This window comes from Limulus polyphemus, unplaced genomic scaffold (assembly GCF_000517525.1).
Source record: "Limulus polyphemus unplaced genomic scaffold, Limulus_polyphemus-2.1.2 Scaffold4134, whole genome shotgun sequence".
Taxonomy (NCBI): Eukaryota; Metazoa; Arthropoda; class Merostomata; order Xiphosura; family Limulidae; genus Limulus; species Limulus polyphemus.
This window is the reverse complement of record NW_013669744.1, coordinates 27,034-43,294: the sequence shown is the minus strand read 5'-3', so window position 1 is coordinate 43,294 and position 16,261 is coordinate 27,034. Positions and strand designations below refer to the sequence as shown.

The window sequence follows — 16,261 nt, the reverse complement described above, 5'->3', positions numbered from 1 at the left end:
CACAAACATCTAATGTGAACCAGTGCTGCATTCAACATACCACATAACACACAAAAATCATCTGTTTTTTTTTTCTATATTTACTTTTAAATTAAGAAATTGAGTAATATATAGTTCTAAAATTTGAATTATAATCCACAGTTTGATACCAAACTTATTGAAATAAATTCATGAAATAGTAGTTCAATAAACTTTTGAATGCGAGTCAACAAACAAGATGACATGGCCTTTCACCTGTGACCCATCTTGAAAGGGTTAATGGCTGTTTGTTCAATGGATGGGGAAAATCTGAAATGTTGGGGAGATGGGCTGAACAATATTGAACATAATAGCACTGTAAAATGCTGTCATTTCAATGAGAATTTTCACATTAGTTGAAATTTGAAACTGTTATGTGAGGTTAGGGCATACCTTTAAATATTTTAAAAAAATACAATTTTATTCAGAAATTAAAATTAACTTAAATTTGTATCCTATTCATGAAAAAGAATGGTCCTTCCCAATTATATGTAAAGTTTGTCTTTCTCCTTGTTGAGTTATGAAATTATTTGTAACTGGTATTTCTTTTATGGTTTGAACAAATAGTTATGTAGTCTAGTTTCACACAGTCTTGCAGGATCTGATTACTCACAGAAATAACCCATGGTATCATGAATATTGTTACACATGAAAGTATAAATTCGATAAAAGGTCTTAATTCATGCATGAAGGCTTAACTGAACTATTATATTAAAGATTCAAAACTAACATCACACTTGGCATGGCAGTACACATTTCAAATCTTATATTTGTTAGTGGAAGGAGTGGTGCTTACTTGTGTGAAAAAGTTTCCATATATTTTGTATCAATAGTTTAATATAACACTTTTAATAACAAATGTTTACTCGTGCATCATTTAATAACTTACCCCATAAAAAATAAGCATACAGTTTTACTGCAATACAAAATATATGACCAAAGACGTATGATAACCCGATATCTTTTTTTTTAAAAAGCCATAATTTTATTGCTAGAGATTTATATTATGGTAATATGATATCAGATAACCGCCACATCTCTACTTGAAATATTGTGTACAGTTTGGTCTTTTAATCATAAAATTGATATTTAATTATTGGAAAAGGTTCATTTCTGAGTGAGGGTTACTAGGATGATTCCAAGGATGGAAGAGTTATCTTATGGGGTTAGATTAAGATCTCTTAACTTTTCTTGAGAAAAGAAGGATAGGAGATGATCTTGCTGAAGTTTACAAGATTAAGTGGGGTATCAAGAGGATAAAGGCTTCTGATTTCTTTATGCTATGGTCTGAAGACAGTAGGATGAGAGAACACGGGTATAATTTAGAGAAACACTATAATTTCCAGTTAAGACACTTATTTTTTTACAGGATATCTGGTTTATGGCATGAGTTGCCAACAGCATTAGTGGAGGCTGAAACTTTACAAGAGTTTAAAAGGGGGAAATTTGTGATTTCCTTAAAAGTAACGTGTGTGTGTTTAAGTTTTTACTTTTTCCTAAGAGCATATGTACAGGGGACGTCCTTGTAGGACCAAATGGTCCCTTGCATGTATGTTATTTGTGGTAACATAAGATTTTTTTCATGTTGGATAAAGTATTAAATTTTGTGACTATTTGAACAGATTTAAGCACAACCATTATATTGACTTTGAAATACTACTGCACAACAGCTCCAGAGTAACTTATGATAAGCACTTCACATGATATTCAAGTTGTATAGGAACTAGAATATAGTAAATATACTACCTGTAAACAAACACATAAACTGTGTAATTATTTTCAATATTAGAAGTGGTTATTAGTATCAGTTCTTGCATGTTTCTTTGTGTTCCAAGTATGTAAGTTTTTAATTATTTATTGTTAACATAACCAAAGCTTTTAAGTACTTGGAAGTTATAATACTTGCTGATTTAACTTTTGTTTTCAAGCCGTAAGCTCCAATGAAGAGTAGAAGCTGAAACATCTGCTAATAAAAATTTCTCCAGCAGATATAGGTCTTTTTTTTGTGTGTTGTTTTATCATTTCTTGGACATATGTTTTCAATACCAACAATTTTATTTTTTATATTTGCTGGATTGTTAGGAGTGAATGTGGTAAAGTAAAACTAATATATAAAAAAAAACAGTTTATAAGTAATTAGACATTATGTGTACATGTCTTTTTTTATTGTGCATTGCCTATTACTTTGTTTAGTGTATGTATGTAAAACGTCTAATTCTTCAGTGTTTTGCACTTTCTGTTCATAAACAATGAATGTTTACTTCCGTTATTTTGTACAGGATGATACCTATACGGAAAGTTACATCAGCACAATTGGAGTAGATTTTGTAAGTAATTTTTAGCATCTTTTTTAGGAGCTAACTCAAACATTTGAATATTAGGTGCAATTTGTAAAAATTTAGTACACAGTAAATGTAGCTCTTATTATAAAAACACCAAATATTTTTAAGCAGAATTATCAATGAATTCACTAAAAAAATTGTTAGGATATTAATTCTTGTTTTGACTGTTAGTTTTTAAAAAGACTACAGAACCTAAACTTTATTCAATTTGTTACAGCTTTTTAAAATCCAGATTTGGTAATTAATATCAGTTTGGTTGTATTTGCACCAGTGGCCTGGAAATCAATTTTCCTTGAGAATTTAAAAATAATGTTTATTGTAATTTACCCAGTTATCATCATTACTTATATTGTCAGTGTTTTCCTAGTGTTTAAAAATATGTACGGTAGTTTTGACAAGAGAAAACAACTCAACTGTTCTTATAACATTTAGATTAACTTTTCATGGTTAACACGGGCTCTTAAAATCCTCAGAGTCATGGTAAATTACATCTAAAACATTTCAGTACTGTAAATCATAGAAAATGGCTATTTTTAAGTCATGGTCATAAAAAAGTTTTGATAAAAAACATGAAATAATCAACTTAATTAAAAAAGATTTTTTTTAATTAGCTTTTGAAGTTGGGTTTGTTGATATTTCCTTTTGGACATTATGAATCTCATGCCTCACAAGACCAGAGATTTGCTGTTTCTGCTGGCAGACATGTTTGATAAACTGAAAAATGCAAGTTTATTCATTTCTATTGGCAGGATTCAACAATCCTAAGAAAATTTTTTTCTCAGTCTTGAGACTATTAGTAAATCAAGTCTGGATTTTCAAAGTTTAATTGTTTCTTTCCAGATATCAATAATACAGATCAATACATTTGTTAAGATTTTATTTGATTTGGTGTTTGCAACACTAAGTTTCATACAAGTCTGACTGTTAATGTTTAATTGTTGTTTTTTTTTTGTTGTTGTTGTTTTTTCTCATATAATATTTTCTATTTACTTTTGTAGAAAATTTGTATATGTGATCAAAATCTTAAATAGTATTTCTCAATATATCATTGTAATATACTCATATTTGTCTTTATTACCACAGAAAATTAGAACAATAGAATTAGATGGGAAGACAATAAAACTCCAAATTGTAAGTAGTTTGAATTGTCTTAAATATTATAAGACATTGTTTCCTTTTAATATTTCAACATATAGATTACCATTTGATTATCTGAAATCTATTTAACATCAATTTTTAGATGAATACTAAGGGAACCATTTTTATCTCATCACATAAATGGTTTGTCAGAAATTTTAGGGTAAAAAGTTACCAAAATGTCCTCAGTTTTGATTTCACTCGCACGTAGTATTTTAAAAGCAATGTGTGATCAGAATTCAGAATATCAATTTTGCAGTTTCGGTTAGGCTTAAGTTGTGTAATATTGAGAATGCAAATTTCATGCTCTGATAATATGTGGTAGGTTAGGTAACGTCTTACAGTAACATAAGTTTTTGAGTAACTTAGGCTTGTGTTTCAGTGGGACACAGCTGGACAGGAACGATTCAGAACTATCACGTCAAGTTACTACAGAGGAGCTCATGGAATTATTGTCGTTTATGATGTCACAGATCAGGTAGATTTTTTCTTGGTACATTCCACACTGGCACTTTTTTTAACTTCAATCATTATAAGGATGCATCATTTGTTTGTTTCAAAAAAAAATCTGTAAATTATATGAGCTTGCTAACAAAAATGGGTGGATTGGTAATTTGTTTGGATGAAAACTGTTTAAACATTATAGTTTGAATAGCAGTTGAAGAATAGTGTCTCAGTTATATTTAAAAAGTTATGAAATATTTATTGTAATTCTAAACTTTTTATGTGTCGTCTGGTTCTTCCAGCTAACTAGATTTATTCTAACAGGATGTGTACAATTAATCTAGTAAACATGACTATGAATTGTAGTTCCCAAGATTTACATATTCTGCCCATCTTTTATATTGAAGCACTGCAGGCAACAGAGTTGATAAATTTGGTTAATATTTTAATATTGGAATTACAAGGAGATATTAATTACATATATGAAAGAAATAACTTAGTTATTAACTAAACAAATATCTTTGAAAAAGTGTAAAGATAAACTTAAGACAATCTTTTCACTGTTAAGTAATATAATTCAGTTCAAAAATATCTTCAAACTAATCCTAAAATATGACTGAGCTGATGTAATAATGGGCTGAAAAGTTAGATATCATATATGTATATTTTTATTTATTTACTTATCACATGTTCTTTAATATGTTTCCTGGAATTTGTAAAGAAAATCAAATTTAGCTTAATTTTAATCATTGATTAAACCAGTCTGATTCTGATTCAGTTATAACACAAGATGTATTATGTTTATCATAGATATCATATTATTTGAGCCACAATAGCTAAACTTACAAATAAAAAAGCATTCTTTTTTGCTACCTAAACTACTTTGTACTACATACTTTAGAGATCTGAAGTATCACTAAAGAAAAGTAAAATCATTATATTCTTTGAAAAGGTACATTGCTAGCTATCAGAATGATCTGGATCTCAGGCCTGGAAATCAATTAATTTTAGTGAGCAGTAGTTTGTGAATTTTGAAACTGTGGGGACTTGTTCTAAAAAAGTATGCACTCTTAAGTACCTGTAGAAACTTGACAAATTTATGTGTGGGTGACTAATGTAAAATCAAGTACGTACAAATTAGAGAAAACAATATATATAGTTTTCTTGTATTTTGTTCAAGGTTGTTCAGGCCAAGTGTGATTTAGTGGTTCATGGGTTTGTGTCCCATTGCTGCTAACACACACTCCATACTTTGGGGCAGTAAGTGGGCCATAAAATTAGTCTCACTATTTGGTCGCATTAGAATGGCTCAAGATTGGGTGGTGGATGCTGTTGACTAGCTGCAGTTAAGGACTGGATACAACTATGTATACAGCTCATGTATAGCCTTGCAAAAAATTTCTTAAAATAGCAAACAAACAACTGGAGCTTCACAGAATAGATTCAGGATTTTATTTCTGTGGGCCATTGCCCAACAGTGCCCATGGTTATGATTCTAATTTACAGAAAACTTGAAGAAAATAAACTAATAATCTTTTGTGTGAATAGATAATTCACTGCAACTGAGTCTACAGTAAATATGATTTCACTATCAGCTTGTTACCGGTATTAATCTTGCCTGAAAGGTTGAATCAGAAACATATAGAATTGCATGTACTTTGTTTGTTCTGTATCTCTTGAGCTAACTCAAATCAGTTCCAAATTGTAAGAAGTGCAATGATCTGTTGTTGTTTTTAAGTTGCTGTTTGACCATCATTTAGGACTGTTTAAAAGATCACTCTCTGTAATTTGCAGGAATCCTTTAATAATGTAAAACAATGGCTTCAAGAGATTGATCGGTATGCCTGCGAGAACGTAAACAAACTCTTGGTTGGGAACAAGTGTGACCTAACAACGAAAAAGGTTGTGGATTACACTACAGCAAAGGTTTGTCGCTAAAACTTGCTGTTAAATCATCTTTTAAGAAAGTTTTACTGAATATATACTAACAAAATACTTTAAAGAAGTGTATTTCTTAATTTACAGGGTCATGTAATATTAACTTATAAAAAATAGTTTTTTGAAGTTCGAAATATGTTTCTTATAAAATTTTCATTTTAATCACATAGAAGGGAAGGAAAAGCTTATGTAACTTAAATATGAATGGCTGATATAAAATACATAAAGTACTTTTATTTTATTTCTCAAAGTTTGTTAATTAATAAGACCAATTGGTTTTTTCTTATCATTTTAAGTTATTTTTACAAAATGTCCTCTCATCTTACTTATCAGGAGTTTGCAGACCAGCTAGGCATCCCCTTCCTGGAAACAAGTGCAAAGAATGCAACAAATGTAGAACAGGCTTTTATGACTATGGCAGCCGAGATTAAAAACAGGATGGGACCAATGACTTCGGGTGGAGATGCAATACGACCTGGAGATAAGATTAATCCCAGCACCCCTGTGAAGCCACAAGGCTCTGGCTGCTGTTAGAAACCAAAAAAAAAATGTGTTATGAGAAAAAGGAGTTTTTTTCCTTTCCCAGTGGAAATGTTATATATATATATAATTAGTAAACATACAGGAAGCTGGGTAATTTGTTCTTTTGTTCACATACCTTTTGTGACTGATAAGAAATTAAAGTTATCATCAAAACTGTCTCTCTTCCACATAAAAGTGGTTAATTTATAAGGAGAAAAGCAGTTTATTCAAAGTTAAATTTACATTTATTATCTCTTGTTTGAACCTTTGTATTTACTTTTCAGTTGTTCTTCAACTAAAGGACAAACATTGTCTATTTCTGAAAGTAATTTGATGCAGATGCTCTCTTTTTTTGACTGATTTTAATTAGCTGTTTCTACACTGGGTATTTAATAAATTTTTCTTATTAAAAAAAAGGAGAATGGTTAGATATTTAATAGATATTTAACCTAAATATTATAATTTAGATAATATAAATCATTTATTAGACAAGATAAATATTTATATGGGAAGAGGAAGGCGTCAGTAGCGTCTTAGGTTTTAATTAAATTAGCTTCACTTGCTAATTATCAATGAACCTTCCATTCTATTCAGTATCTATTTAATACCATAAGTCATTGGGCATTTTTACTGGAAATTTCACTATTTTTCAGATAAAAAATTTACAAAGAAACTCTCACATGTGAATTTTATCATTCTTATCAATATAGCTTATACGTTTATCAGTTGGTTTCTGTTGCCCTAACTCTGAGTTTGCTTGTTTATCTTGCCTTGGTAAACTATTATCTTCTTTATTTATGGATCTTTGTAACCAACTGGTCAAATGTTTGTAGTCTATATAGCCTGTTGATTTTGCTTCAAACAAAACAATAATTAGTGGGTTTTTTTAATTAAGAATGGCTAACATTTGTTCAGGGGGATATCCTAGTTTGAGTGTGTGTCAGAGCTGTAATGTTGAAATTAATAGAGCATTTTGATTGTTCTCGTAACTAGTTTCAGTGGTTAATCTCTCCTTTCTTGTAATGTAAAGCTGGTATTTTTGCATATGTCAAATATCCCAGTAATATATTAATTTTATAGTAAATGTTTATTAATGTGAATTTTGTTTATTGAGTGGTAATGAAGTAGGAGCACTGCACATACATGATACTTTTTCTTTATATCAAGAATATATGTCATTTGATTTTGCAGTTAAAACTTGAAAATTATGATTAATGGTTTATGTTAGTAGACTTGAAGAGGTAACATTGTACATGTACCATTCCACCAGTGCAGTGTAGTTGAATTCAGTTTCCACTGTTGTAAAAGCTTTTGTAGTGTTGTAATGCTTTGTTGTCAATTAAAGAAATACTTTTTTTCAGGTTCTTGTAGTTATAAGGTCTGATTAATATTGATGACAAAGGTTAAAACTAACCAGGACATGATGAAAATTTTAATGTATTGTTTTCTAAATTGAGGATTGTAAATTAAAGAATAACACCAAGAAAACTGACAACTTGTCACATTATATTAATTTTGGGTTTATTGAGTTGGTGTTGATAATATAAACTAATAAGCACAGATTCAACTCAGTTAATTTAGAGAGTATTTAATCTTTTCCACAGCATTTGGGCATAAACAAATAAATGGAGTATTGCAGGCTTCTTATTCACTTCAGGCTGTATTTAACATAGACAGGATTTAAACAGAGCCTTAGAAAGCATTGGAAAGATTTGAAATTTATATGTTTAGTTTAAAAGCCCTGAAAAATATTAAATTTGAAGCAACTCTATTAAACTGTAAAATTCAAAATTTGTTTTCATTGTTTAAATGTTTTCTATAATTTTTCCAACTGCTACCAATCATAAAACATTTTAAAAAGGTGTTCACTGCCAGGTATTGAACCTAACTCTTTAGATGTGCTTCTAACTGACACCATACAATAAAGCATAGAAATCTAAAGATTTGTTAGAAGAACTGTTATTGCAATGAAAATAAATCTTGTGTCAGGCCTACAAATGTATAGCGAATACTATAAAAATATCTCAAATGAAATATTTTCAGTTATTTGTTGGATTAACTATTTATGTAGAAATGCTTAGTTAAATGAACAAGATTATTGTTTGCTTAATACCGTGGTATTTACAAAAGATCTTCAAGTACTAAGTGGAGTGGGGTACATTAGGCATAAGTTCTCTCTGACAGAGCTTCAACAGAGCTAGCTTTCTGGTTTAATATTCCTAATGCAAACCATATAGTATACTTATTTCACAGACTGTTTTAGCAGTGTAAAAATAATAATTGTAGGGTTAGCAATAAATGTTAAATGGGAAGTACTCAGGAGTTTACCTAATGATGATGGAGAAATGCTACTTTTAAGGTTCGTGGTTGGAGGATGATAAATATAAGGGGTGGATGACACAAGATAATTTAAGAAATATGTATGATGACAACATACGTTTGAATCAGTTATACACTTATTGGTTCTATTTTAAATCTTATATGCTTCTTAACATATCACAATTATATGTACTGAAGGAACCTTGACAGCTCTAATATTACTTTAAATTAGTCTTCAAAAAGCATTGTAAAAGTATTGAATGTGTGATGACTTAATTTTTGTGAAATCTCCACGAATCACATTTAGGAAGCTGAGAAATAGAAGAAGGATGTAAAACCTGAAGTAAAATTATTATAATGAGATGATACTTTACAAAACTCATAAAACATAAAAATATAACTATCAAAAAAACTTTAAGTTTATCAGAAAAATTAATAGTACATTAAATATTTGTTTAATAATGTACTGACTGTAGATTTAGTACACATTTTTAAGTTTGGTTTGTAAGTTTTTCTTTTCAGTGTATTGTGTTTCATCTTGTTATTGATCTGCACAAATTAAATAATTGATTGAAAAAGCTTTTATTCATAAAATACAAGGAGAAGGGGAACAACCAAACAAGTGTGCAGAACTTGTGATTAGGGTTATAACTATTATATTGTCTTGGCTGTTGTGTGGAGTGATTTGTTCTCACAGATACATTATTTTAGACTGATTTGTTACTCATGCATATAATAGAGATTTAAATACATACATATTTATCTTCCCTAGTGTATTTACCAAAATACAGAGAATTGAAAACATTATATTAAAATGATTTTGAATATGGTAATCAGAAATTCATGTGAAAACAACATTTGATATAAAGTCAAGGTGAAAAGCTATGTATCAGAACTATATTTTGACATTGTTTGGCATTTCGTAGGTAGTGTGATGCCACTGAAAATTGATCCAATGCAAAATATTCGTACTCTCAGATCATAAAGATGTGTTCAGATCAAGAATTTAGAATTTCCAAAGTGAGAATATCCCTTGTACTGACTGGCATTGCAAAACAAAGAATATGGAGCAACTTGGGGCACCAGAACCACCCAGAAAGAGTTCTGCTGGAAGTCAGACACCAGTTGTGGGAAGCAAAATGTGGCATCTTGTAACAGGTAAGAATCCACAAACATAAAGGTCAGTAGCAGAAGCCATCCACATGTCTCAAGCAACATAATACAGGTCTTCATCTGGAAAAACAAATAGTCACATGTACACAAATTGATTTCATGACATGTCCATTCAACCATTGCATACCTCAAGTAGATGCAGAATGAAACCAGTACTCATGCTATTCCATATTGAGACATACCACTTGAATTGCCAAGAGCAGTGCCCAAGCATTTATAGATGATTTGACTGTTGTAATAGATGCTTAGGTACTATTGTCATCGTATACTGGGTAGTCAATGGAAAATTTTCAGGGACAAATGATGTGCTTTGGACATGACAGTCTTACAGTGGCACTTTTATCAGTAGAAACTGCTGCAGATGCACGGGTGTCAGATAGAGTATGACTAGAGATAGAGATTTTGAAGTCATCTCAATATAAAGTACTCATCCTTTGTACGTACGCACTATTGTTTTATAATATGAAGTTTGAACATTGTTATTTGCTATGCTAAAAGTAGAGATAGGTAAAATATTTTGAATTAGATCCTTTGTTGGTATTACTTGTTAGAAATCAATGGAAAACCCAGTAAAGTAATTAATGCTTTGAGCCTCATAAGCCATGACTTGCCAGTGTATGGTGTAGGTACATCCTGAAAGTATGCTATTGTCAGTGTCTATGGAGAACTACACTGGGATGTTATAAAAAAACATTTTACACATTTTCCTTAATATGTACATATTCTAAAGCTATTAATGCATCCACCTAATGATAGCATGGTATTTTCTGGTTCACTGGATACCTTACAGGTAAAAATAGCACCACAAATAACCAAAGGGTTCAGACAGTATAAGAATTATGGAGTTAAAACTGAAAATTTCACTTGATTGAGTTCAAGATAAACTAATCCTAATGTGAAACAAAGTGAAAAGTAATATTTACGTACAACACAAGTTGAAGATAATGGACAGCACTTCTTTCTTACTGTTGAGAGACTTTCCAGGAGGAAATCTGGATGAAGACTAAGAAAGTACATTTTATACACAAAACATGATCTTGAGTAACTAGAACATGAAGTAAGGTCAGTACTGCACAAGGTGAATTTATTGTGCTGAAAAATTTGTAAGCATGTTTATCTGAAAAATGTTGAAAACTTTGGTAAACTAAATAGCTTACCTTAAAAGGGAATATATGGTACTTTTTCAAGTACCATGATAGTAACATTCACACGGTGATCCAAAAGGGCAAAATATTCTGAGATAAAGATCCAAAAATAAAGTATTTTGGTGGTTAGTATGTTGTACTGTGAATTGTAAGATCATGGTTTGCATCCACTGGTCTCTAAAAGGAGCTATGTATTTTGGAGATGTGTGTGTGTGCTAAAAGAGTAATGGTAAAATCCCACTATTCTGTCAGATAAGAGTAGCCCAAGAGCTGTTAACTAGCCTTCCTTCTAATCTATCCTATAAATTGGGTTTCGATACTTAATGTGGGTATAGCATAGATATCCTATTATTCTTAAACAGTAAACAAACACACAATAATATAGTGGGAATCTACAATAAAGAAAAATAAAACTAAGGTAACAAACAAACACCTCTCTTCCTGAAATTTTTTGAATTACATGTAGTTTTGTTTTCCTTTTTTTGGGGGGGGGGGGGGCTCACTATGGCTCTCTCTGTATATGTATATATATACTGCCTAGCCAAAAAGTTAGATATTTCAATAAATGTTTGGTTTTGGACTTTTTCACTATTTAATTAGTACTACTTCATTTGACTATTGTGTGAATATAAATAGTTTAAGGAGGTTTAGGTGCATCTTAGTCTTTATTAAGACTGGGAGGTTAAAAATGTGTCTGCCTTTAAAGGAGACATTGTTGATGCTTGTTTAACTTGAGCCTCAATAGCAAAAAACTATGAAGCTGGTTTGGAGATCAAAGGTGACCATTTCATGAATCTTTATAGTGTGATAGCATCTCAAAATTATGCAATTGGTAGAAGTTGTGTGTGAAAGAAACTGCTCCATCACAGAACAGATGGTATTTGATAAACATTTGAACGTCAATAGACATTTAACAGTATAGCAGTTAACAGATGACATTAATCATGGACTAAGACATCAATTTCAAAAAGAACAATGTGACAAATAAATGTTGTAATTTGTTACCCTATCTGCAAAACACTAGGCATGCCTATAGTAGTGCAAGGACCATCAGGATTGACTGTTGGCCAATCAAAATGTGCCAGGTAATTGAGTAATCTCCATAAAAGTTATTCTTACAGATGGGAGAGTCGAAGTTTCCTGTAAGCCCTATAAAGCTTTGGACTACTTTAATGTTATTTCCACTATGTAACCTGCATGGAGGTGAAGTAATAATGTGGGATGTATTTTCTTGGCATGGACTAGTTCTCTTAGTCACTGAATGGTCATATTACACACCATGAACATCTGAGCATCCTCAGGAATCAAACCGACTAAGTGGACTTTTGCAAGTGAAGAGTGCTAGATAAAAAATTAATTAGACTAGAAATAAAAGAGTTAAATGAAAAATACAAGAGTTTTTATAAATCAAGATATTCAATACATAGCTAGTGTTGAGCTCCTTTTTTAAGATTTTAGTTTATAATTCAAGTGAAGAATAAGATTATGAGATCATTACTTCCATGTAAAATTACTTGGTTGAATGAGAGTAGGGACAAGCAAAATAGTAATTATGAATACTTGTTTTAATTTCTGAAGTTAGGTTGAATTGTAGAACTTAAATAAATTATTGCAATTTAAGTTATATATATATAGAAATTTTCTCTTGCCATTTAAGCTGAGTTATTCCTGTTAATTGTGCTCTATTGTTTCAAGAGGTGTACTTTAAAATCGTTTAACTCTATAGTAATGTAGAAAAATTGGACTAGAAATTTGCATTTTGTAAAAATCACAGCAGGGAATAGAAGTAAGGATTATATAATAAAGGAAGTAATTTAAAACTTTTATTTTGTGTCTATCTGTAAGACAGGGTTTGAAGTTAGAGTTTGCTAAGGTAATTAAAGGTTGTATGAATTTTTGTTTATGATTATTATAAATGTGTTTTGTGGAATACAATCGTCACCGTGTTTTTCTCTTCCTTATTTTTTTTAACACTAACACCAGATCTGGCCAATTTTCACTTTATTTATTCCAGGATGATTTACGTAATAAATTGATTTAATTGTTATTGTTTATATCATTTAAGTTTTTGAATTATTTCAGCTCGGTATAATGTTATATTACTGTTCGTGGTCTCGTTTTTAACTTGTATGTGTTAATATAACAGTTTTGATTTATGCTGCTGGTGAAAACTACCTCACTATAGTGATAAAACCATTCTAGAGAAAGCCAGTACATAAATGTTAATTAACCTGGTTTAAAACATTTTCGATCCAATGTCTGTCTGACGTCCTGTAACAGACCTGCCTATTCAACCAATCACGGCGCAGTCACGTTATGACGTCATCACTTACCGGGTGCGATCGGTTGAAGTTTTTAGACTATAAAGCGTTTTAAAATGTTTTTGAGGCCTATAGAGGAAGATAAAGCACAAAAAAAGTCTGGTGTTGAAGCGTAAAGTCGGAAAAAAACTATTCAGTGTGCTGACGGATCACGCCGTGCTTGCTCATTTGAACATAAGTAGGCCTAAAAACTTATAATTGCAAATATATATAATCCCCCGGGCAACGCTGGGTACCTCAGCTAGTAAGTAATAAGACCGATTTCTAAACTATTATATAAAATTTACTAAAGTGCCTGCTAACAATTAAAGTAACATTTCCTCAACTCTGAAAAACAAAATGGATGCCGTGGATAGAATCTTTCTGTCAATAATAATGCCTCAAACACTGTAAATCTAGCAATGCATAAACAAGAATGAGAGAATGGTTTCAGTTACGTATCTTCTGATCTTCACTGTTCGATGAGTGCATACAGTTCCCTTCTTGCGCAATAATTCACTTCCAACACGAATAATTTAGTGTATTCAACTATGCCCTTGTTTTGTGTAAGAAGCAACACATTGTCTAACATTCAGTTATAATTCTTATTTTATTAATAAACGAACGAGTAACGTTGCCTCGATCAATAACAATTTATTTGAAATCTGAATAATCCACGTCCGGATATGCAGCCATCGATGCGATAAAAAACAAAATCCGAAAGCATAAGTACAAATATATCTTATTTTATAAATATTGATTTACAGCAACTATTACTTCGGTTTACCTAATATTTTTATACATGAGTACATTGGAATTATTCACGTTCGAAAAAGTAAAAAGAGGCATTATTTTATTTTTAAGGCAGATTTTTAGAAGGCGCATTGCGCCCCCGTGGCTACGGCACGGGATTCAATCTTGAAGACATAATGGGCAAGACTACTACAATGGAGCAAATATAAAAGGAAAGATCAGTAAAGTTCAGTCTAGAGTACCACGTTGTATTCAGCCACTCAGATTTGTTGCTAATAGTAATGCAATGTCCTGTCATGAAGTTGTTGTTTTGTTTTGTTTTGTTTTTGTGTGCGTGATAAGATGGGTGTTTATTCTAGGACCACACATAAATGGGAATTTCTCAAAGTTTGTAATTACCGTACCAAATCACTCTTAAATGCTTGATAGGAGTGTATATTAAAAGCTGTGTATACCATTCGTTACCTTAGTAGTCATCATAGCAAATACAACACTCTTCAGAATTCATGAAACAATGACAACGAGTGAAGGTAATGATCTCACAGTGGAGCTCTACATCTTCAAATTACTCTATTGTCTCGCAATCTGGTATAATACACTTTTGTCAAGTGAACAAATAGATTAAACATTACAGTGTCATCACTTAGACTTAACATCTGCAATACCTGTTTTTGGAAAAATGAAATCATCTTTAGAAAATGCTTAGTCTGATGAAGGATTTTCAAAGGCCCTGACAGATGCAAAAGCACTTGCTGAACATACGGAGATTGATGCAAGTTCCAACCCATTACAATACGTCAAAATAAATTTTGTATACCATTCTTGATACAACTATCCAGTCTGGAAAAAAAATATTTATTGGAGTAAAGAAACACAGTGACCTATACACACAAACAACTTTAACAAAAATGGCGGATGATCCAAGATCACTACAATATATTTGTGGGCAACAACTCACTAGAAAGCGATATCGCTTATATTTTACTTATAGAGAGTGGTATATCTTGTTGCTACTGTTAAATAAGATGACTGATACTAATACTATGGATTCCTACTTGATAGAAGTATATATACATGCGCAAAGCATACACAATTAGATCCAAAGAAAACCAGTGTTACCAAGCTTATTGAATCCATATATCAATTAATTAACTCAATACACCAGGCTGTTATGTTTAATTTTTGAATTTATGTGTATAGTTTGATTTCGAGCTAAACGTTTTGTTGGAATATGATGGCTTTCTCAGTACTTATTTTATCCGCTGTACTATTATCAACACTATGGGAATAGATTGATTAACATGTATACTGCACACAAGAGCACATGGCTTCTGTTATCTAGAATGTAGCGTCTTAGTGGATTTTATTTGCTACTTAGTTGAAAAAAAGAGAATACCAAACAAATTCGCTCAAAACATAGAACACTGTAGAATATAATTACAAACCACTTTGCAACAATATTATACAAAAGCATATACTCATGGAGTGACCTGGGATGTCTCAAGCTTAGTTTTATGATTAGCATAACATACAAGTCATTCCTGCTATTTAGTTAAGAGTAGTTGCTTCAAGTGGTAGATGCTGCCAACTAATTGCCTTCCATCTGGTCTGCAGTTCAAAACTAGGTACTGTTCTACCTGGACAATATGTATCTTTGACCCGAATGTTTAACTCATAAAAGCATTGTTCAGGTGAACAAACAAATAAGCATATTCAATGTATGGCATCACTCTTATCGCAATATTTTTGCAATTTCCAATGTAAGCCTTCATAAACAATCAAGGATGAATTGGGAATAGGATTTTTCCAGCATGGTGGGCCACCCCCCCCCCTCTACAAAACTAACCCTATTTCCCACAGTTGGAGACAAAAATTAACAATTGTCCCGTTTCTTAGGTTTTCAAATTTTCAAATATATGTTTTTCGTATGAGGTATGAATTATGTATAAAAATTACTGTTGAAGTCATGATTGCAGTTGTCCCCCAGTGAGTCAGCAATAAACTTATGGATTTACAACGCTGTTACGTCTCCGTTCGTTAGTTAATTTTCCGTAAATTCGTTCCGACGAAACTTTAGCGACACAAGTCCTTTCTTAAATAAAACTGGTTTATTCTTTCCAAATACAACTTTACGATATACTTAATTTCAACAGTCGCTCTATAACAAACG

At 31.3% G+C, this 16,261-nt stretch overlaps 2 protein-coding genes across 2 annotated transcripts in view; both read left to right on the top strand.

Moving 5' to 3' along the window:
- The window catches only part of LOC106470644 (ras-related protein Rab-1A), a 19,240-nt gene extending 12,802 nt beyond the window's left edge, over positions 1-6,438 (top strand). Inside the window, exons 3-7 of the mRNA XM_013931210.2 lie at positions 2,298-2,345; positions 3,444-3,491; positions 3,880-3,975; positions 5,736-5,867; positions 6,213-6,438. Coding sequence (XP_013786664.1) covers positions 2,298-2,345; positions 3,444-3,491; positions 3,880-3,975; positions 5,736-5,867; positions 6,213-6,413 — 525 coding nt within the window. The 3' untranslated portion in view covers positions 6,414-6,438. The remainder of the gene's footprint in view (positions 1-2,297; positions 2,346-3,443; positions 3,492-3,879; positions 3,976-5,735; positions 5,868-6,212) is intronic.
- Positions 6,439-9,220: 2,782 nt separating this feature from the next.
- LOC106470646 (dr1-associated corepressor-like) overlaps positions 9,221-16,261 on the top strand; it is a 31,893-nt gene continuing 24,852 nt past the window's right edge. Inside the window, exon 1 of the mRNA XM_022399272.1 lies at positions 9,221-9,878. The gene's annotated coding sequence lies outside the window, so the exon portion shown is untranslated. The remainder of the gene's footprint in view (positions 9,879-16,261) is intronic.